The sequence below is a fragment of the Scomber japonicus genome, chromosome 7, assembly GCF_027409825.1.
Source record: "Scomber japonicus isolate fScoJap1 chromosome 7, fScoJap1.pri, whole genome shotgun sequence".
Lineage (NCBI taxonomy): Eukaryota > Metazoa > Chordata > Actinopteri > Scombriformes > Scombridae > Scomber > Scomber japonicus.
Genome location: NC_070584.1, coordinates 23,891,734 through 23,915,725, shown reverse-complemented (window position 1 = coordinate 23,915,725; position 23,992 = coordinate 23,891,734). Strand labels below are relative to the sequence as shown.

The window sequence follows — 23,992 nt, the reverse complement described above, 5'->3', positions numbered from 1 at the left end:
TAGAGTTGATCACTATGACACACTTACACATCTCATAGTCTGCTAACAGGTCTTGATTCTGTTCAGCAATCAACACAAATAAATAATGGATGGCTGAAATGACTTCCTGACTATTACTGCTGTAAATATCTATTTTTTGTACAGATTAAACAAACATGGTTTTAACGTGTTAATTAGTGACCTTTAGAGGTGAGAGTGGGAAGTTTTTGTTACCTCCAGACAGACCCAGGCTAGCTGTTTCCTTCTGAGTACAATGTTTGTGATACTCTAAACAGTAAGTAAAAGACAGCAGCCTTATATTTACTGAATACAGTAACATGAGAGTGGTATTGATCTCATAATCTAACCGGACCACCAGAAAGCAAATAAGTGTGTTTCCCAAAAATGTCTAAAACTATTCCTTTCCTTTCTAAAATATAGCACTGCGGTTTTCAAAAAGGCTAACTGTGATGTAAAGTATATGTCATTTAGAGTTGAAAAATGAATTAGAGAACATTTGAATATAGTTCAGTCAAAAAAAAAAATGTAGATGACTAAAAGGGCAAAATCTTAAAAAACCACTGGTATGGTCCTTTAAATAGACAAGACATGAGACGAAACCTCCAGCATTTTAACAAGCTGGGAGTTAAGATTTGGGTTATGTAGGGACTCTTTATAGTTTGTAATTGTTAACTATCAAATAAATATGGTAACTTACAACAAAGCACTGTGTCATTTCTAAACAGAATACCTGTAATGTGTATGCATATGCTCCTATGAGTCAGAGTCTGAGTTTTTGCATGTGTGTACAATTGGACTTAACATTTTTAAAAGAAAAGGACAGAAACGTTAGGAAAAAAAAAAAAGCCACCCACACAAAGAGGACATTGCAGACAAGAAGCCATGCACATTCATACACACGTCACCGGCAATCAGCAGCAAGCCAATCGTTAACCGCAGCCCGACTAGATTACATTTTTGTGCACGAATAAGTCTACACAGAATTACAGCAGATGATTTAACATTTAGTTAGGGAAACATGACACTCAAGCCCATTTCATTTCACCCCACTCTGTAGCATGGCCAGATGCTTTTGATATGTGCATTTAATTTTCAAATGGTTAAAATCATAGCCATTCTTTTGATCACAGAGTCATATCATACTGCACTGTAGCTCAGACAGTTGGCTGGATTTCACTTACATATAAAAATTAACTATAATAGTCAATACAAGTAAAAGTCTCCGATCTGGCACAGAAAGAAGGAGCTGGCCACTACTCTTTAAAACAGTAGTTAGTTTAAAAAATATTAAGACATTTCTTCAGGTCTCAAGGTGTTCAAGAGTCCAGACTACTATCATGAGTCCTTTTAAAAGACTGAGCAGGTCTGTGTCTACTTTTAAAGCAGTAAAAGGCAATTTATACAGTACTTACCTCCTCTGAGTAGTGATCTGAGGGAAGAGGGGGGTAGTCACACTGTTCTATCTTCTTACAAAGGGAGTAAAGATTCATCTTGTCCCCGTAAAATGGACTCTGTAGGGCTGCCATCTGAAATATAGAGATATGAAGAAACAGGAAGTGGACAGGGAGGACATATAGAGAAAAAAAGAGGAAAAGACAATAGGAAAGGGTGTGAGAGAATAACGTTAAAACTTGAAAAAGCCAATCAAGTTCTCAATAACAGCTACACAGAATAAAGCTATCGTATGATTCTAACCCTTAAAACAAGAGACATGGTGTGAGAAGCAAATAAAATAAGGAAAGAAGTCAATAGGTGTAATTTTTTGTGGAAATATCATATCAGTAAACACTTTTTTATATTTTTTTGGAGTGGAGTGAGTGGTATTCTCAAACTGAGGTGAACCTAAACAGAAAAATCTGTTAAAGTTTTCCTTAGCTTATTGCCTTTTCCTGTTAGTTTGCTGGCCCTTTCTGCCACACTGCTTCGAAAACTTGGTGAAGAGAACAAGAGGAAACAAACAGCTGAGAAAGGAAAAGAAGCACGAGAGAGGTGCAGGGATATGAGGGGAGAGAATTTTTCAGTTTGCTGGAGCAGCAAGAAAACTGTATCCTCTAGAAAACAAATGTGGGCAAACACAGAAGAGGAAAGGCAGATGTGGAATGGTAAGGATAAGGAGACCTGTGCTGGAGGGTGGAAATAAATGAAGAGTCCCTCTAGTCTTTCAAAGAATAGAAAAACCATACTATTGTACCAATTCTCTTCCTATAGTTTAGATGTGCATGTACAAGGTAAAGCCAGTAGACCTCTTGCATAACATACACATCTAAATTCCTTTTTTTTCATTCAGAGCTTCTTAAAATAAATATTATGTTAGGCCAAACTGCATAACTAATAATAAATAAACATGGTTGGCCTCACTGTCAGTTGATGATGATGAGTGCTGCTCTGACTCAAAGATGTTTGAGCTTGTTCACTCGTTTTCCATTTATTTAAATGAGATTACATAGGAGGACGTGTTGTGCAGGAAGGTAACATAATATCAAGACATTTTTTCTATCATAGATATTTCTGAGCAGAAAACGGCCTTGTTAGATTTCATGTCTTCCAATTAACCTCAACCCCTCCACCAACACTTTGGAAATGTGGCTGCACTATCTTTTGGACCAATTTGAAAGCAGCAGGGTCCAAAGCCACTTATAGACAGACACCACTCAATGCTCAAAGCTTTTTGTTTAAATAATTTTCTTCACATTTTCATCTGTAGTCTTGCATAAGTAGGCTGGCCTTGGTTTGTTTCATTATGAAATCTGTGAGGATAGGATGTGATTTTGATTAATCTTTTGCATTTTGGATGGGGTAATTGGTTGCTGAGGTATGATTAAAAAAACATGGAACAAATAGAATGCACTGCTATACAGCAATACAAGTTTATTTTGGTGGAGTTTTTTTAAACATTAAAATTTTAACTTTTTTCAGATGTCTTTGCACTATAATTGGAGAATGGATGCGTTTGACTGTCTGCTAATTGGTGGTGTGAAAGTAGATGAAAAACACTTCTCCACATATGGATCCAAATGGAATCCATCCATACAGAATACGGCAGGTTAGTGTGAACGTGCCTCCTTGCACACTCTCAGGGACAATGTGTCTGTGTAAATAGGACCATAATAGAAATAATGGAGACAGTGTTTTACTTGGAACATAGACAACCAAACATGTGCCATGCAGTACTGAGTATGTGAACATTTTAACTGCACCACATACAACATCAGGTTATTTCTCTGGGAAATGGTTGTCCATCTCTGAGACATAGAAACACATTGACTGGATAATTTAAAGCATCTGCTTATAAAATACTAAGAAGATTTTGGTGAATTAATTGATATGCCTCTCTGTCATGCTAACCTGTAAAGTCGCAATCACTTCTCTAAGAAAAATAAAAAAATAGAATAAAAAAGAAGAATTTGCATGAGCAAATTGTCTCACTTTGTTGCATGTAGCTATGAATGTAACCTACTGACATCGCCCAAAAAGTGCCAAGCACATCACAAACATGTAGGCGGCTTCATCATTGTCTTCACTGGAAAATGTGTCAAACACAGATGGTGCAGAGACAGAAAAGTTCTTGTTCCCTATTGGGCAGATTTAGACAGAGTTTCTGTCACAGCTTCCACTGGGAAGTCAAGATGGAGACGATAGAGTCTCAGTGGGCCATTTCTCCTCTGCACATAAAGTACCATTCACTTGTTCGTTTACTCTCTTAATAAAATGCTTGCATTACTGTATATCCTCACAAAAACACATGTGAACACTAAGTAAAAAGGATCTCCCTCTCTCCCTCTATCTGTGTGGACATCTCTCTTCCTCTGCTCCGACAATTACTACTGAGGCAGGCACAGCAGGCAGTTGACAGTGATGAGATGTGTGTGGAAACACGTATTCCTGTGTGTGTCAGCAATGATGCACTTCCATAAGTATTGGAGCTTCGTATCTGCAGCCTAAGATGCATTGACAAATGCACACACAGCAAAGCTTGAGCACAGGGGAACATCCTCAAAAATGCAGACTCACTGGAGTTAACACAGATGGCATTTCATGGTGTTCAGAGACTATTTCAGGAGAGTCAGTCAGAGTATAGATCCTCAAATAACTACTGTGCCACCAAATACATAACAGCTTTGTAATGAACCAAAAACTCATGTTGTCATGTGAAGTAATCATTTCTAAAACATCATGCTCATTACTTAGTTAGCAGTGTCTTGGTAAATTTAAGTAAAACAACAAAAACTCTTCCCCAATAGTTCAATTTTGAAAAATACAAAGCACCTCAGCTAATCATTCCTCTATCACTGATTGACCTTCCCACAATATCAATGTCACAATTTAAATTCAAACTGAATTAGACTGTCTAACCATGGATCATACTAAATCCAAGCAATTAAATCACCAGCTAATTTGCCATTTGCTGCAGCCTATAAATATATCATCAGTCCTATGAGGCCATAAAACTTTAGATTTTATTATGACACATTTAGCAATAAGGTCAAGGACATCTCGCATTTTCATTTTAGAAACTAATCACTTTCCAACAAACAAACTGAGAGCGATTGAAATGCAAAATTTAGGAGGCGGTGCCAGCCGGACTCAGAGGGAGACCAAACTCAGATTTAGGTTTCAGCTGGCTTTCTTTCAGAAGGGTATGAGTCTGTTTGGAGTGCCCTTGTTTGCACAAAACATGCTGACTACTCATTGTCAGTGAGTTCACTTCAATTACTTGGAAAGAGCCATGTGGGAAAACACTCTTAATTGATTTATAACAAATATATGTACTATACTGGCTTTTGTTGGTGGTCAGGAGGTATGTACGTCTGCGGTGTTTGTGTGTAAGGGCTAGTGAGTGCTTCTGAAAAACATGGATTTCACAGTAAGTGAGAGGGGGAAAAAAAGAAAGGGAGAGAGGGAAAAAAAAAGAAAATCAGCCATCTATAGACACCAGGAGGCAAAGGGTTAAACAAGACCCCATCGTATTTTCATGCATCTTCTGCTTTTGACAGATGAAAAATGTCAACTGTCCTGTTTGTATTTGGGAGTTTTTGCACTATTCATCTGCTTCATTAGTGCCTGCTGCTCCTAGCCCCTGACAGCTGCCAGCCCCCTGCTCTCAACACACACACACACACACACACACACACACACACACACACACACACACACACACACACACACACACACACACACACACACAGGCTGTGTCGTCGCAACGGGTTAGATGATTGACTCACTCTCTGACCTCTGAGGCCCTGGTGTGCGAGTGTGAAAGAGTGTGTGTGTTTGTGAGTGTATATGGTTCATTGATATTCGAAAGACATACAATGCACGCATGCCTGCTGTCTGTCTAAGGGGTGTGAGCTGCTGGTGGCAGAACACACGCACACCCTTGCACACACACGCGCACACACATACACACACACACTCCCTCCTTTGTTCCTCTGCTCTTTTTCAGCTGGCCAGGTTGTGCTCTCCCCAGCCCAGGCATGTAAAGCCAGTATCCCTGTCCGTGTAAAAGGTCTGGGTAGGGCCTTCCAGTTTAATTAACACTGATCCTGCTCTCTTTCTCTCTCCAGCTTCTCTCCCTGTACGCCAATTAAAAGGAGCTGTGAGGGGCTTCCGTCTTCTCCCTCCACCCATATTTATCCCTGGAGCCTTTACAGCGTGGGACTGAAGGGCTTCTCAGAAGTTCACACTTACTCATTTAGAAAAACACGCAAACACACAATTACAGGCACATGCTACATCAAAATAAACACAACTAAATGTTAACACATACATGCTAAATATATATTTTGCATATATTCTCTCCCTCATTCTCTCTCTCTCTGCCAAACACACACACACACACACACATATATATAGATGTAAAAGTGAGGAAAGCATGACTTTTTTATGTGCTCAGTGGTCCTTCATGTGGCTTTATGATGATATATTAATCAAGGCAATAAGTCACAGTGTAGGGACAGTCATTAAAAATATACCTGCACCCAGTGGAGTCATCACTCCTCTACTTCAATGCACTAAAAAGGAAGGGAGAAGTGAAGAGGATGAGAAGAAGAAGAATAGATGGATGAGTTAAAAGTGCCAGATTGTTCCAGTGGGCTGAACTTTTGAGGAAAACTGATAAAGAATCTCTTCTCATGTCGCCATCTCACTGCAGATCATACTTAGTGTTGCTATTTGAATTGTGAAATTTGAAGGAACTGTTCGGCATTTTTGGGAAATATGCTCATTCGCATTGCTTGTCGAGAATTAAATGAGAAGATCGATACCACTCTCATATCTCTCCATACAATTTGAAGCTACAACCTGGACACAGTCAGCTTAGCTTACCATAAAGACTGGAAACAAGGAGAAACAGCTAGTCTGGACATGTACAAAGCTCATTCATTAACGTCTTATTTCTCTTCTCTAAAAATGTCAATTTGTGGTTTTATGGGAGGTTATTACAATAATATTTAAGAGTAAAGGGATATTGGTCTTTGTTTCTTTATAAAGGCTACCAACTCTCACAACATGGTTATGATATGGCTCATAAGGTAGAACTGAGTTTAAAGTTTTGTTCCCAAATGTTTTTAGTTGAAAATAGAGGTAGGAAGGACAGCATGGATAGGGATGAACAAATACATGTAGATGGATAAACAGAGATACTGCACACAAATGGGTTAAGTAGCTTCTTAAATTTTAGCACAGCCAGATACTGACAAACAATAAAAAATAAATACACACTCTGTATGAAAAAAAAAGGCTGAAGGATATCCAGGCTTTGTTTGCAAAATCTCCACTTTCAAAAACATATAGAGAGCTAGCCACAGGGCAGTTCATCACATGCAAACGCCAGCTGCTGAGAAACCAAGCATTTTGGGCCTCATAAAACCAACATCAATACAAAAGGGGAGGGAGTGGAATGAGGCAGGAGGCATGAGACATGGGCACAGTCAGAGGTATGGATGGCTGAGCTCCATACAGGAAGGAGACACATTCCTGTAAAGCTTTTCAAGATATTCTCCTCCTCTACTAACCTTTATACAAAACACAGCGACCACAACACATCCGTACAAGCGGGAAACCTACAGTGTGTGTGTAAAATGCATCTCCTTAACAGAGAACAGACTCAGCAAGCGCGTGAGAGTTACTAATACAAGTATGAGGTGGTTTTGACTTTGAGCAGGAGGAGAGAGAGAGAGCACTGGGAGAATGCAATCTCATCGACTGGCATGTGACCAACTGCCCTCCTTACCTTTCCGGTCACCCTGGGAGACAACCCTGACGACTGCTGTTACCACAGTGTTGGGGGTTTGGGTGAGGGGCACAGGACAGGGTCAGGTGATGTAATGAGGTTGGACATGGAGAGAAAAGGATCAAACAGAATGGAAGATGAAGATAGACGCAGATACAATGACCAAGTATTGACGGACGGACCCGTCGGACCCTAGCCCAAACCCCCGGGCACAAAAATGAAAAATACAGGCTCTCTCAAATGGAGCTGTTTCACACATAAGGAACCAAACTCTCTGGGAGACACACACACACACACACACACACACACACACACACACACACACACACACACACACACCAGCACAAGTCTCAGCCCCTACAATGTTCAGAGTGAAATCAATGAGTACCAAAGGGATCAAGCCTGGATTTCTATGTGAATTCCTTATGCCTGAAGGTTAAGTGAGGAAAAAGGAGGCGTACAGAGGGAAACCCGGGGAGAGGGGAGGAGAGAAGAGCAGATAGGAAAGCGGGAGAGAGTTGGAGAGAAAGAGGTAAGTTTCCTGACACTGAATGCACTGTGGAGCCCTCTTACCAAGACGAGTAGAAAGCAAGGGTGTCTTCTTCAAAGAGAATATGCATGGTGTGGTGAGCACTGCTCTGGTAACAATAAGGATGTAAAATCTTTATCTCCACAGGCTCCTTGCATGGCTCACCTTGACCTGATGGCTTCAGTTCCATCTCTGCTCTCGTACCTACTGTACTTTCACTCTGAATGTGCAAACCCCCCCTTCCCGAATCTTTCTCTTCTCTCCAGCAATCTATAACCCTGCTCTCGCAATTTGTTATTTTCTTCATCCACTTCTTCCCCTCTGCTCTTTCTGTCTCTCCCATCTACCTCTTTCTTTTCATTCTCTCACAGGACTTTTACTGCCTATTCCCTCACCATTTTCTATATACCTATATTGCTCTTATATAGATTCCCAAACTTTTTCTGGTTAAATTTTTTATCTCCTTCATCTTCACTTCCTGTGCCTTGTGAACCCCCAGGAGGAGCTGGAGGGTGATGGATGGATGGATGGATGGATGGATGGATGGATGGATGGATGGATGGATGGATGGATGGATGAATGGATGAATGGATGAATGATTGAATAAATGGATGGATGGATGGATGGTGACTTCCTCAGGGAGCAACAAGTCTCCCTTTATTTATTTATTTACTTTTTTTTTTACTTTTTTTCCTCTAGTTTTCTCCTTTTCTCTGGCCTTATTCACCCTGTGTCAGTGCTTAGTCCACGTTGTGACCCCTAGCTGTTGTCCTAAGGGTGAAAGACATAAAATATCCATAGACTGTGTCCCATCTGAAACTGTGAAACAATTGATTTTCAGATTGCACATGCAATACTCTGACTATGAAAAGCTTCCTCAAAAAGATATTGGACAGACCTTGGACAGAATCTTCAACCTTAATTACAACAATTGAGGTTTTTGTTAAATATTAAGTTTGAACTCTTTACAAAAATCTAAATTCAACTGAGTGAAAACTAAAGCAAGCTAATCCTAACAAAAAGGAACCGCATCAAAATTGGCTTAATTAAACAACACTGTGCAGGGCTAGTGTGGTTATGCAATCATGGTACCTGCAGAAACTATGCAACAGGAGTAATATAAACCAGTGCAATCTGGTTGTTATTACCAGTGAACGCAGCATCCATGTAAACACACACGTACACATATAAAAAGCACAAAAACAAATGTGGCCTTCAGCACCCACTGCTTTCAGCCAACCACAGCACATTGCCGCAGTGCATTGTGGGGAACAAATTAGCATGAAGGACTGTGGTCTCTGAGCAGCTATGACCTGAGCTGAGCAGGCAAAGCAGTGACAGAGGGGAAGAGGTAAATGTAGGTCTTTCCTTGGCTGACAGTGACTATGTTTACATGCACACTATTATTCCATTGTTATTTCAAATATATGACAATATTCCAAATGTTATATCACGTAAACAGCATAATCTGTATTCCCACATTTATACAGCGCATTTCAATATGCGTCTCAGTTGGGGTTTTACCGCAGTTTATGGTCAGCTCTGTGTGTTGTAAACAAACCAACCAAGGCTGGGATAGAGATGCATGATGGGCTGGGTTGTGTAACACACCCCTGCACAGGAAAAATGACAGAGCAGGAAGGCAGACAGTGGAGAGGGACGATGAGAAAGTGGCTAGCTCTTCAGGGCCAGGCTGGAAAAACAGAGCACACTCTCTCCACAGAAGGGATGTAGGGGATTGGTTACTATCCTGACCTGTAGCCATGGACTGATGGTGCCTGTGACTATAAATTTATAATAACAACCATATCAATATCACTTATAAATATCAGACAGCAGCTCACTAATGTTTGTCCCCTCACTGGTTTACTTCACTGCCTGTAGAGATCTTATGATTACTATTCCCACTGGAGCAGAGGAAAACCCTGAAAAGCCTCTGCATGTAAACGGAAATACAAGTAGAATATTCATGTTCATTAGCCATGTAAACAGTTTAGTAGGAATATTGTCTCATTCTGAATGAGGGCAAAAAACTGGAATATTTTGAGCATGTAAACATTGTCAGTGTGCCTGAAAAAAGTGTGTGCACACATATATTCAGTGCATGTAAAGGTTGGTACATTATAAACATCAGATTGACTGTTATCATCCATCTCTATCATTGTTCTGCTTCTTTCTCTTTCCTCTTTGTTCCCTCTGCTGTGGTCTACAGCAGAGTCCTGTAGTGTTTTGCCCCTGACTAATCAAACTAGTCAGTGTCACTGGGCGGCCTTATCTAAAACACATGGCCATGTCAGTTCCCCTCACTCCCTAACTTTTCAACATTCAACAGGTTCCCAAGTTAGAGAACTTTAACTCGAAGTGTGTTAAGACTCCAGCTCGGCCAAGACTCAGAGAGAAACAGCAGGGATACCAGGTAAAGACATATAACTTCCCATTTAATTATATTATTAATATGTTATAATCATTTTTTAATTTACACATAGTATAACCATGTGGGAAAATGCAGGTAGCTATGTACGTATACTTTTAAATAATGACTCTTACTATATGTGGTATTGAGGATGGCTTGTTTGTGTATGTGTGTGTCTGAGCCAATGTGTTCTCACGTCACTCCTACAGTCGATTGCAGGGTGACAGTGTGTGTGCACATATTCCCATAGTTTACCTCGTAGAGCAGGCATCCTAGCGACCAGATGTCAGATTTGAAGTTGTATCCGTTTTCATGTATCCTCTCCGGTGACATGTAGTAAGGAGTACCCACTGGAACAAAGACGGTGGGAGGGAGGGAGAGAAAGAGAGAGAGAGAGAGAGAGGAAGGACAGAGAGAGATAGACAGAGGCAGAAAAGGAGAACAGGACAAAGAGAGAGTGAGCATTACCATTTTGCATGGCAAACACATGCTTTTCCACAGTTCAACATCACTGACACAGCTCACACTGTACAGGAGAGCAGGTGAGGAATGGGGGTGTCATCTCAAACTGTGACAAGTTCAGAGGTTGGAATACTCACCATTTTTAGCAAGAGCACAAAAAAGAAAAGTACAGTGATATATTAAAGTGCATTGCCTCTGTTAATTATAAGTGAGCTCAAGTAAGATGATATTTAATAAGTTTAGAGACCATCAAGCACACCCATAGAGTGCATGCAATTGTAAAAGTAGTACAAAGTGAAGCATGTATATGTACAGCAGACATCCTTGCACACACAAAATATACATAAATCAGTTTTGATTACTGGGGTTTGGTAATGATCTGAAACAGTAGTCAGTGAATACGCCCAGGGAGCAGCGGTGGAGTCTTAAAAGTTGGCCCGTATCTGGTTCTGGTTTTGAAACTTAAGAATCCCAAACTGCCTTGGCGACTGGCAGAGCTCCAGAGAATCAGACCTTCACCCAACTGGACACAAAGAGGAACCGCAACTCAACATCACATCCATCCACACACTGCAGGACACTTTGGAGATTTGCTGCATTCTTAGCCGACTTTGACTGTCTGTTTTTTTCATTTGCTTTCTGTTTACTGTGATTTCCCATGTAAAAGTCTATCAAGCACAACCAGCAGAAGTTTTATATTAATCACATATGGTTAAAGGATGGAAATTTTACCAGCCTGCTAACCTGGGCTGAGCAGCTCTCAGCCTGTTCTCATTCCTCATCCTCCCTAGAAAACATGTGAACGGAGGCTTTGTGAAGTAAGATGACAGCTCCACAGGCTCTGCTGAGCGGCTGAATAACGTCCATCAATACCATGCCTCCACATGCCAATGTCTGTAAGCTCCACAAAAGATAAGGTAGGCTGCTGGTGGATTTCATGTGAAAATAATCATCTTCTTTGCAAGGTCTTACAAATATTTGACTTCGATTACTAATGAAGTAACTCATATTTCAACTGTTTGAGTGGCACTATCTGAATTCAACGCTGATTACAATATGATATAGTTGACTTAAAATTGCCCTTTTCCATAATTTGTCTTCTGTACTGCACCACTGACATACACCTTTAGTCCAAACAGCTCATTTTGGTTCCTCCCTCCATAGTTGAGGTTGTAAACATTGCTTACATAGTTGCTAGAATTGTGGAATCAAATCTTAAGTTTTACCAAAAGCTGAAATGGAGCACTAGGAGAACCTTTAACTCTGCTGTACATGTGATGTAAAATAAAAATGAAGATCAGAAGGCTGCCTTCAAAGTCCTGATTTGTTTCTTTAATGTTTGTTTAATTTTTTTTTAACAATTTTTTGAGGGTTTCTAAAAAAAATACTTTTCTTAATAAATAACACAAACATGGTCTTGCCCATGGCCTATATACAAAATGTGCAGTGGAAAACAGGTAGAGAGAGTGAGGAGGACGAGAATTTATGCAGGGCAACTGGTAGTTGTTGAGTTTACAATAAGCACAAACAGTTGAAGGGAGCTGGGTAGGTGAGAACGGCTCTCAAGTGGAAAGAACTCAGGAGAAAAGTCTGCTTGCTGGAAAATTGTAGGAAAAAGTCGTAACTGCACTCACTCGCAGTACTCACATGTGCACACATACACACACACACAAAATCTCCAGAGCCATTCTGCACATTAACAGGTCGGAGGAATCTCAACTAATGTAATTGCAATTAATAAAACTATTACAGAGGGGGCTATTAGATTTGAAGTCGATGGGAACTGAAATGAAAGCTAGCACTTTTAATTTTGGCGCAGATCTAATTGGGTTGAGAAAACACGCTTTTATCTTAAATGTGTGGTTTTGAATAATGAAGTGTTACCTGTCATTCCAAAAATAATCAGCATCTGCACAGGCAGAGAAGAAGCAAGAGAGAGCAAGTGGAAGAATAAACAGGGGACTGGGGATTGCCGTTTTAATTGGTCATCAGGTTGGTATTGTGGTTTGTGTGTGTGTGTGCGCCAGTGTGTGTGAGCTGTGAGGTCTCATGGTGCGGTCTGAACAAGCTCCCCTAACATTCATTATTAGTTAATTAAAAAGAATCAGCCTCTCTTATGCTAATAGTTGCATTAAAAAGGCAGCAGCGCCGGGCTGAGGCTCCTTCAGCATGCTAAATTAAGGGCACATTACTTATTCATGCAAATAAATTGAAAGTCATGTTGGGATTGATTTCCATTATTGTGAATGGCTATGACAACACTGTATCTCTCGCAAAACAGGGTAAGCATTGTTGTATAGGAGGTGAGATGCCATGCAGTATAAAGAATTATTCAAATCCCACACTTCTAAACCCTTAGCTGAATGTACTGATAAATGAACGGCAACGGGTGAAACTCTAAATACATTTATTGATTTGATTGCACAGACTTACTGGAGTTTCCTTAGTAACACTTTAAACTTAAAGCTTTTACATGCCCATTTAAACACTGTAAAGTATTTCAACAGGAGTTCCCATTAACAGTGCAAGCCTTCTCTAATCTACACTCTATTACCAATTTTAAATGACTTCATGTTGAACAGCAAGTGTGATTCTGCTCTCAAATGCCATGAATCTGCTCTGCTCTATTATGTTTTAACAAATAAGATGTAAAGTACAGCAAAGCAGGAGTGGACTCATAGTCATAAGTATTTAGTATTCCCTTATGATGTTTTTATTATCTGACATCATCTCCAGAAATTCTCACTCTTCCTAATACTACCTCACACAATTAATACAGTCCTTAACCCTGCTGCTACTGCCTGCTCTATGCCAACCAAAGCCATTTGTGCTGAATTTCTAAATTTTTTCACAAATAAAATTGATAATATCCAATCTGTGATATCACCTGCTGCCTACGACCTCTCCGTCCTCCGACTACTTCTCTCCTGGACATGTTCAACACTGTAGGTCCTACGATTGCAACCATCCTGGTTCTGTTCTCTCTTCTTCTGCTCTTTAAACATGCAGTAGACCTCCCATTATTAAAAACTAACTTCTCATTTTTATCTAAAGTCATGGAAAAAATTGTCTATCCTCAGCTCTTGTCCTTTTTAGAAAATAATAATATGGAGAAATTTCAGTCAGGATTCAGCTCTGCCTTTGATACTGTTGACCATACCATTCTCTTGAACTGTCTCAAGCACCAGGTTGGTATCTCGGGTAGCACCCTCCAGTGGTTCGCCTCCTACCTAAACAAGTAGACCCGTCACCTGTGAAATACCTAAAGGCTTCAATTTAGGCCTATATTATTCCCCTTAGAAATGCTCCATTTAGGCTCCATCATCCAAAATAAGATTCTTCCAACTACACCTACACCACCTACACAGATGACACTCAGCTATACCTCCCATTAGAACCTGGTGAAAAAGATAACAACACAATTAGCCCCCCCCCCCCCCCTTTACTGCCTACAGGATGTGATATATTGGATGGCAAAGGCAAAAAAAGGTCTTCAATTAAAAGACCGTAAGACCGAAGTGTCTTATTTGATCCCTCTAAATCCAATAGGGATATAGCTAATCACTTAATCTTGGTGTCAAGATCCAGCTTTAAAATGTGTCACTGTCAAGGTTGTCTTTTCTAGCTAAGAAATATCACCAAACTAAAAGTGTTCCTCTCCTTTAATGACCTGAAGATTGTCACAAATGCCTTTATTTCCCCTGGCTGGATTACTGCAAGGCTCTTCATTTAGGAATTAGCAAGTTATCCTTGTCTCACTTGCAGCTGGTGCAAAATGCTGCTGCTCAACTACTAACTGGTACCAGGAAGAGAGACAGCATTACACCTGTATTGGCGTCCCTGCACTGGCTACCAGGCAAGTACAGAAGTGAGTTTTATTATTTGTTTTTATTTGTCTGGTGTCCCCTTTCCAACCCTACTCACATCTCTCAGATCCTCAGATCAGCTGCTTCTGGCTGTGTCTCGGTTGAGCCTTGGGGGTAAGGGTGATCGTGTGTTCGCAGTAGCCACCCCAATACTTTGGAACAGTTTACCATTTTCAATTAAGTGTTCCCCCTCTGTAGACACTTTTAATGGTAAACTTAAGACCCACAGGTTTTCTCAGGCCTTTGGGTGTCGTTAAGATTTTATGTTTTTTTTTTTTACTCTTCTGTGTTTTCCAACTGTTCCTTTACTTAATTATTTGTGTACGCTTATGTAATGGTATTGTTATGTTATCTCTACTGCTTTTTGCTGTTACCATGTTATGTTATCTTGTTTTATTTTACGACAGCACTTTGGTCAACTCTTTAACTCACTTTTTAAATGTGCTTTATGAATAAACTTGATTTTTTTTTCTCGATTTTATGATTTTCTTGGTTTTCTATATGCTCATCCCAACTTTGGCCCATTGCCTACCCCCCAATCATCAATTATTTCCAACATCAGCCTTCCTGAAGTCTTTCTGCTTCCATCTTGTTCTCCCCCCTCCTCTCTTTATTTTCTCCTCCTCCCTTCCTCATCGTTAACACCTTTCTCATTACAGGTGTTAATTGCAGGTATATTAACGTAACTTATTACTACCAATTGGCTAGTCTCTCATTCCTTTAATGATTGCATCAGCTTTTCTCTAACCACCATTCTTTTGCTCTTTTTCACTTTTCACTTTGATCTATCACTTCCATAACTCTACATACCCAAACACATACTAGGTGTCTTTTATATGTTTGTGTGTAGTTTTGTGTCAGTCTTATGTCCCAGAGTGTAAATGTACGTTGCAAATCTATCTGACAGTGCATGATAATTGGCTGTCGCATGTGTGTGTATGTGTGCATGTATTCATGACTATATAGATGTGCATGTGTGCTTCTCTATGCATACATTCATCTGTGTAGGAGACAAAGAGTCTGTGTGTCTCTCAGCATGTGCAAGAGTGCTTTGGAGACAAAACAAACTGTGTGTGTGTGTGTGTGTGTGTGTGTGTGTGTGTGTGTATGTATATATATATATAGATAGATAGATAGATAGATAGATAGATAGATAGACAGACAGAGACAGATAGATAGAGATATAGAGATATAGATAGACAGAGACAGAGACAGAGAGCGAGAGAGAGACAGAGACAGAGACAGAGAGAGAGCAGGCTGAGTTGAAAGCCTGGGAGCTGACAGGCTGTATGCCTGGACCTCCATCTCAGCTCCACCACCCTGCTCTACTGTTCAGTTGGGTGGCTGGGCTCATTACAGACCCACGCTGGCACACGATTGTGTGCATGCACATGCGCACACGCACACACACACACACACACACACACACACACACACACACACACACACACACACACACACACACACACACACACACACACACACACACACACACAGAGAGAGAGCTCTTCCTCACATTCTTTCTTTCTATCTCTCCCTCTCACTATTGCTTTCCTTTTGCTCCTGTTTTTTCTATCACATTGTCATATTCTCCTCTTACTCTGCTCTTTCTAACTTTTTTCTTTCCCTGTGCTTTCTTTTTTTCCATCACTCTGTCACATTCTCTTCACTTGCACCCGGCACATTCTACCTTTCTTTTTCTGTTTCTCTGTCACTCGTTCTTCTATTTCTTTTTCTGACATATTGCTTTCTCCTCTCTCACTCGATCTTCTCCCTCACTCTGCCCTGTCTTCCTTTCTCTAAATCTAGTTTTCTAATACCTTCGTTGTCTCACCTCTCTTCACCCCCAACTTCATTGTCCTTTCTGACTAAAAGTCATGGTACTGGAGGGACAGACGGATGGAGAAGTGAAGACAAGATAGATAAACAGAGTGGGAAAGAAGTAGAGGCGACAAAGAAAGTCAAAAACTCGATCTGCTCTTTGAAACAAACCACAAGAAATGTCATGGAGAACGTCAGGGACAGAGGGTGAAAGGATGTCACTTGTGACAACAGGTCATGCTAACCTACAGGGCTGGAAGTAATAGATAAAATTTACCCTAGTTGCTGTAACAAAGCTGTTCTTTGTGTACTTATTTATATATTTATAATTACTCTTACAAAAGTATTCATTTATTATTTATTTCAAGTTGCATCCATTAACGAGTTACAACAAGTCACATGAAAAAGTCATGATAAACTGAATTTTGAACCCTGGCCATTTGACAATGCAATATAATTACAAATGATGTCATCATGGATTATGGCTATTATTAGTGCTCCATCCAGGAAGCACACTAATCAAACACACCCACAATATTGTGTGACCAACAGGTGCATGATGGATTTGGTGCAGGTGGTCGAGTGGCTAGGCCATTTTTTAAAAATGTTCATGGTGGACCTTTCAGCAGTGACCTCTATGTTCACTCAGGATATTTTACCTTCAGTGAAATGTGCATGTACTTTTTGCTGTTTCTGACAATCCCTGTCATAATTGTGGCTGATGACTCTTCATCTGGCTCAAAATTTTCAGATTGAGAATGAAAGAGCAAAAGAGTTTAACCTAGGATAGATTTCAGAAAACTTTGCAGTGCACAAGGCTCACAGGATACCATTAAAAAAAAAAGGAAAAAAAAACAGTAGTCACTGATGATTGCAACACACTCTCCAGAGTACGTAAACGACTGCTGTGTTGGATGGTAATGCAGCATTGTGTGTGTGTGTGTGTACGTGTGTGCGTGTGTGTGCATACACAGTGTGCAAGAAACTGTGCGGGCTCTCCTTTCGATAAATGTGTTGGTGGGCTGAAGTCAGTAGGAAGTTCATATTGTCTATACATCTCAGTGTTGTCTGCCTTGGTAATACTTTATACTGCTGTTAATTCTATAGGAAGTGGCAGGCTAGTTGCACCCGCCAAAGTGTCCATAGCCATTTTTATTTAATGCCTGTTTAATTGTTTAAATGAGTTTTGCCCTCTTTTCTGGCTATACTGTGAAAAATAAATAGAAATGTGTGTGTGTGTGTGTTTTTTTAATGAAACATAAAATTTACTGAGAATACACTTTAATTAACTTAGTTTCACTTTTATCAAAGCACATTTTACAAAAAATAATTATATACAACTTTTACATGAGTATAAGTATTCTAACCATATAATATCCTAACCATTTTGAAGTAATCTTGATTGCTTCAGTTCAACATTTAGAGTATTCAAGTTAACTCCTCTAATAGTGGGGCTGCCTGTCCTCCTTCAGCCTAAAGAGGGTGCTGTGGACTCAACGTTTAATGAGCAATCACAGACGTTTTCACTCCTATCTGCTGGCACTGCAGGCTGCTTACTTGATAGGGCTTCTGTTGAGTTGATCATGCAATTCACACAATTTCAAAAGGCTGGCTGCTGCTGTACAGGGGCTGAGAATAGAATACTGTTTGTGGTAATAGCAGTTTGACATAGGGAAGTGAGGCAGTGTGAATGTTTTTTTATTTGTCAATGCAACTATTTTTTTCTACATTTTCCAATCTAAGTAGCAGCTGAAATTGCCAAAGAGATGTTGGATGGCATCTTCATGTACCTCAACAGGCCAAGTTGAACACAGTGTAATCATCTCAACTACAATGATTTGTGCCTCATATTATTGTATAATGCTGGACATTATGATACATACTGGTGAGACGTAAAGATTTGTTTTTTTTAAACTATTTTAACACTATCAACACAAAAATAACAAGCAATATAGACACAGGAAGAGAGAGTGATCAGACATTTTACAAAAAGATATGCACCTTTGTCGGATTGTAGTTGTTTGTGTAGTTTTTATATTTGTATTAATGTCTTGTACAATAAATCACTCATTTGATCAACGAGTACGTTCTACACAATGGGCAGAACAAATGTTGTGATACCGTCAATTTCATTTTTCTTTTAGTGTTTTTACTAAATAATAATTGGTAGCCCTTACAAGTTTTAAAAGTGCATCCATCATGCCCTGACTCTTTCATGACTTTGCACTAAATGGAATGTGATGTTAACAAACAAAAAGGTGCAATGGAGAGAATTTAACAGTAGGGCACAGTGATGAAGGCTGGTAGGTACATGCAGTTAACAAATTGTTAAGACGTAGACTTGTGTTTTAAACACTAGGACACCTTTGAAGTGAGGTAGGTGTGTGAATGTGTGTCTGTGTATGTGTTAAACAGCATGTCTCCTTCAAAGTGAAGCAGGCTACACTGCAAATTTCCAATGACTGGACTGAGTTTGAAGTACAAATGCCTTGGCCTGATCCTTTGAAAATTAATTTTCACTTAAATGTTGTTTCACTCTCAAGTTATGGGCTCAACTCATAAAGATTTACAGTATGTGGCTCACAGTCATTAAGTCATCCGATGCATTAAAGAGGACTACATTTGAACATGTGGTACTATTCTGTTAGTTTCTCTCAGGTTTAGCACACCTATTTTTTTGTGTTAAGTCTTAAACTAAGCCAAATGGACAAGTCCTAATTATTTTGGCAATTCTGGGCTTCAATTCTCACTTCTTTGAAAAAAAAAATTGTGTTATATGATTTTATTTCCTACAAATGACAAACACACCCATCACTGCCAATAATAACCGTGATTGTAAAGTTTGCCGGCTTGTTTTATGGCACACAGTCACAATCAGAGCTGTGTGTCAAATGCCTCTGCCCAGCATTCATCTGTGTAAGGGTGAAAGGTCAAGGCAACAGGAAGTGGCTAAGTGGCCTATGAAGGCGCTAGGCACAGCCCCGGCCAGGCAGTATGACTACATGACACATGGCTCTGGTCTCACCAGGCCTAATGAAACACATCCAACTGCAGGTGATTACTGGGGGCCGCTTTTTGTGAGTGTCTGTGTGTGCATTTGTGTGTTCATAAGTGTAGAGTGTGTGTTTCAGTGTACATTTGCAAGTATTTATAGACTACTGTGAATTACCTAGAGAGTGAGCAGCGGTGGTTTTGGAGCTGAAGAATCGTCCCAGTCCCAAGTCTCCTAGTTTCACTACTCCTGTAGCTGTGATGAATACATTGGCTGGCTTGATATCTGGAGAGGAGAAGTGAGAAGAAAAGTGAGGAGAGAGAAGGGGAGAGGAGGAGGAGTATTTATCACTCGGTTGCTATAATACTCAGACTTTTGCCTAATGTGAATGTTACATTAGTTACAGAAAATTTGACCTGCAACATTGCATGTGGTACAGATATATGATCATAAATAAAAACACCGTATGTCCTTCGTGATGTAGTTAAATTCTGGGTTGACTGGTTTTTGGAAACATGACTGTATCACATGCATAAAGTGCATTATTGAAAATATCAATTTCAGTTAATGTGGATGTTAGCAAACCATCTCTCTTGCCATTTCTAAAGTAATGTTAATGTGACCCGCATCAAGCCTTTGAAATTTACTGCTCCTGTATAATAGTAAGCGGCTTCTGAATAGGCGGTCTCTGTTAAGTGGTCGTTAAAGCTCAGAGCTCAGGGTTCATTAGTGTCCCTGTGCCCTAATCAGAGTCAGTCCAACGGAAGTACATCACCTGTAGCTCTCTCTCTGTGTGTGTGTGTGTGTGTGTGTGTGTGTGTGTGTGTGTGTGTACCAAGTATTCCTGATGGTGTGGGGATGTAAGTCCCCTTAGTACAAATAATTAATTATACGGTAAAGACTTGGTTTAAAGTTAAGGTAAGTTTAGGGTTATGTTAAGTTTATGGTAAGGGTTGGTGTTAGTGGTAGTAGTGGAGGCAAGTAGTGGTCATGCTTAAGCTTAGAATAAGTTGCCAGAAAATGAATGCAAGATAATGTAATGTCCTCTGAAATGATGGATATTTGACTCTGTGTGCGTGTGTGTGTGTGTGTGTGTGTGTGTGTGTGTGTGTGTGTGTGAGAGAGAGACAGAGAGAGAGAGAGCAGCAGCCGATACACATGAATCCAGGGTTGATTTGACCAGGTCCTATTGAAAGCATGTGGGGCCATTAACACTGTGTTCTCTGGTCTATGTGTTGTTTAGCACCTACAATTAAGCCTTCTGTCATATAAACATTCACACTAAAGATAAATAAATTCCCTGATTTATATTTTTAGGACTGATGAGGACTATACAAGCAGTACTGTGTGTTTTATTCTGTTAACTAGGAAATGTGTGTAATCCAAATTAAGAAAAAAGGTATACTGCAACTTCTTCAGATTACTTTCCCACCTTCAAGAAAACAATAATAAGTGTCTTTGTTCAGAAATGGCACACTCAGAAACACATCTCATTTCATCAGGAGGCCAAGCACCAATGGGACGATTCTTCTTGTCCCTGTACTCTGAAGATCAACACATATCTTGTCTGGGATGTGTATAAATATAATCAAACATGCAATATATTTTCTTGTTGGTGGGAAAGGACAGTGTGCCTCCCCAGATCAATGATGCCTCTTTAAATATACGTGCAAAACTTTGTCCACAGTTGACAACTCCAATAAGGTTCTGCTCTTTAAAAGATTTTTGTTTTTAAAGTAATCACTGGTTTTATGCTACTGTGTGATTTTCTTGACAAAGCATTCACATCACAAGTTTCGCCAAACAGTGTTTATCATTCATTAATAGTCATGAACTTTTCCAAACTTCCATGAGTTCCAAGTTTATAAGATTTGAACTGGTCATACATGTGTAATGAATAAGCTTATAATTTTTTATATGACCATTTATTTGTGTGTATGTTTATGTAATCTGTGTGTGTGTGTGTGTGTGTGTGTGTGTGTGTGTGTGTGTGTGTGTGTGTCAATGCTACCTCTGTGCATGACTCTCCGGGAGTGCATGTGTTCAAGCGCGCTGCAGAGCTGGACAAAGTACTTCCACACTGTTCTCTCTGGGATAAGCCTCCTCTGCTTCTTAAAGTGCTGCAAGGGAAATGCAAGCATGCACACGCACACGCACGCACACACACACACACACACACAGAGAAAACAAACAAACATTAGCATACCTCAAAAGAGGGATCAAATAAAATATTTTAATAGGAATAGAAAAGGGTCTTGTGCAGCACGCAATACAATGTTAAGATGGTAGCAAAGTGTTTAGGTCTGTGTGTGCTTATACAGCATTCATCCCCAGCCTTGGTCCCCAGCTCTGTGACTCCACTTTTAATGGAACCCAGACCACGCTCCTCTCGTTCTCTCCCTTGCCTAACCAAGCCTCGTCTCATTTTCTCTATGGCCTTCAATGGAAAGCACATGCATTCTCAGGAACAAAGAGAAGAAATTTGTGGTACCTTTCAAAACTCTCCCATCTGGCACACAGCTCTTTTGTTAAGTACAGCTTCCAGTGGCACAACGGTTCCAATTGTTTTTTAGTTTATTTATTTTGGAAGGCTGAGTGAGTTGATCTGGATCATCAAGTCTGTGGTACCTCACAAGAGAAACCACAGTGATGACTTGGGCTTTAGCTTGGACATGAAGGTTTACTGATCCACAATGACGAGAATCAACAGCTGATGATATAGTCCTCCTCGAAGAGCAATGAGTGAAAGAATGAGAAGATTTTAGAAGTCTGGATACCAGTAGGATTTTATGGGGTGTCCTCGTGGCTCCATTTGCAAGAATAGATCCATGACTAAAGTCAACATGCATATCCGGCATATGACAATTAAAATTTAAGCATTAAGCATTGTCAGGCAATCAATCAGGCCTATAAAATCAATATGTGCTGCAACATTTATTAACCAAAGGAAGAACATCACTGAGGATATTTTTATTTATTACGTGTTCATGATAAGTCTTGACTAACTACCTATGTATGTACTAAGCATCAGGGCTCAAAATTAGCACCAGTCATTGGCCAGATGCTGGTAAAATATACACAAGTGGTTGGTAGATTTGCTTCACTGACCAGCCAAAAAAACAACAACAGTAATCTATTGATGGGCTGGTAAAATTTGAACATTCACTAACCATTTGACCAGTGGAGATGATTTTGGGTCTGAAAAGTAAAGCCAATGCGAAATGCCTTAGGCCTGCATTCTCCTTGCTGGCCATCAGGGGGCGACTCCACTGGCTCCAAAAATAAGTTTAACAGTCTAAAAATCCGTGAGAAGATGACCCTTCTTCTCACCTGATTTATTACTTCAGTTGTTCAGTTTTTGGTGGTACTTAAAGACTGTCCAGAGAGTCGGTACAATTTGTTTGAATGGTTTTAAGCCTGTTTTTGGTTAGCAACAATATCACAGTTAACCATAGACTGTAAATGCACCGTATAACCAAGCTAGAAACTAGTGTTATTGTCAGCTTCCCCCTCTCTTCCAAATTTGGCCACTTCTGGCTCCAAATATACAACATGGCAACAGTCAAAATGCCAAACTCAGAGCTTCAAAACATGATTACTCAAAGTGATGGGTGACATCATGGTGGCTACGTCCATTATTTTTTTTACAGTCTATGGTATGTAATGTGTGTGTGCACATGCATCTTTCAAGATTTATTTTAACACAGCTACTGCTGATACAACTACTTCAAGTTATGTTCATGATTAGGAGACGTGCAGGGATCACCTGAGGTTGCTTTAGATGCAATGCATTTTGTAAGAGGACGTGTAATATTATAACGCTGCAATATTTACCGCATTACATTAGTATTAAGTACATCTAGTAGGCACTGTTATAATGGAAAAAACGTTCCATATCCGGTGAGGTCGGGGGTCAAGGAGGAGAAAGGACCAGACTGGATTGGTGGGTAGGGTTACTGCAAAATGTGTGTGAGAGAGAGTGAGAGTGAGAGTGAGAGTGAGAGTGAGTGTGAGAGAGAGAGAGAGAGAGAGAGAGAGAGAGAGAGAGAGAGAGAGAGAGAGAGAGAGAGAGAGAGAGAGAGAGAGAGAGAGAGAGAGAGAGAGAGAGAGAGAGAGAGAGAGAGAGAGAGAGAGAGAGTGAGAGTGAGAGAGAGAGATAGAGAGATAGAGAGAGAAAAGAGAAAAGAGAAAAAGACAGGGATAGATAGGGTGGGGGGGGCAGGGTGCAGCAAACAGTGCTGGAGTGGAGGGAAAGTTAAGAAAGAATGGAGTTGATGAGAGAGAGACAAAATGGAGAAAACGTGAGAAGAAGAAAGAGTGATAGAGGTAGACGGAGATGGAGAGAGGGAGGGATAGACCTTGGCCTACATCCAAACAAAGCCTCAGTGAGGAGCCATTCTTCCCTTGCCCTCCCATTTCCATATCAGAGGACTGTTTGATGTCAATGGGGGAGCACAAACACCACCACCACCCTCTTCTCCATGCCTTTAACAGCAAACACTGCACATGCAATATTCTGTAAGTGCATGCAAATCAAGGACCATTTGATTTCATTTGAATTCTGAGATGGTCAGAGAGAGAGAGTAATAGAGAATGAGGGAGGGAGAGAGAAAGGAAGAGAGAGCAGTGTGGAGGACGAGAAATCAAAAAGAATAAAAAATGTTAAATTCATGCATCG

General features: G+C 40.1%; 1 protein-coding gene across 3 annotated transcripts in view; it reads right to left on the bottom strand.

Annotated features, from left to right (window-relative positions):
- nek7 (NIMA-related kinase 7) overlaps window positions 1-23,992 on the bottom strand; it is a 64,628-nt gene that overhangs the window by 4,579 nt on the left and 36,057 nt on the right. For all 3 annotated transcript variants that reach the window (XM_053322745.1, XM_053322746.1, XM_053322748.1), the window contains 4 exons: window positions 21,326-21,434; window positions 19,492-19,599; window positions 10,429-10,523; window positions 1,413-1,526 (listed from right to left, as the gene is read on the bottom strand). In XM_053322745.1, the coding sequence (XP_053178720.1) occupies window positions 1,413-1,526; window positions 10,429-10,523; window positions 19,492-19,599; window positions 21,326-21,434 (426 nt within the window). The remainder of the gene's footprint in view (window positions 1-1,412; window positions 1,527-10,428; window positions 10,524-19,491; window positions 19,600-21,325; window positions 21,435-23,992) is intronic.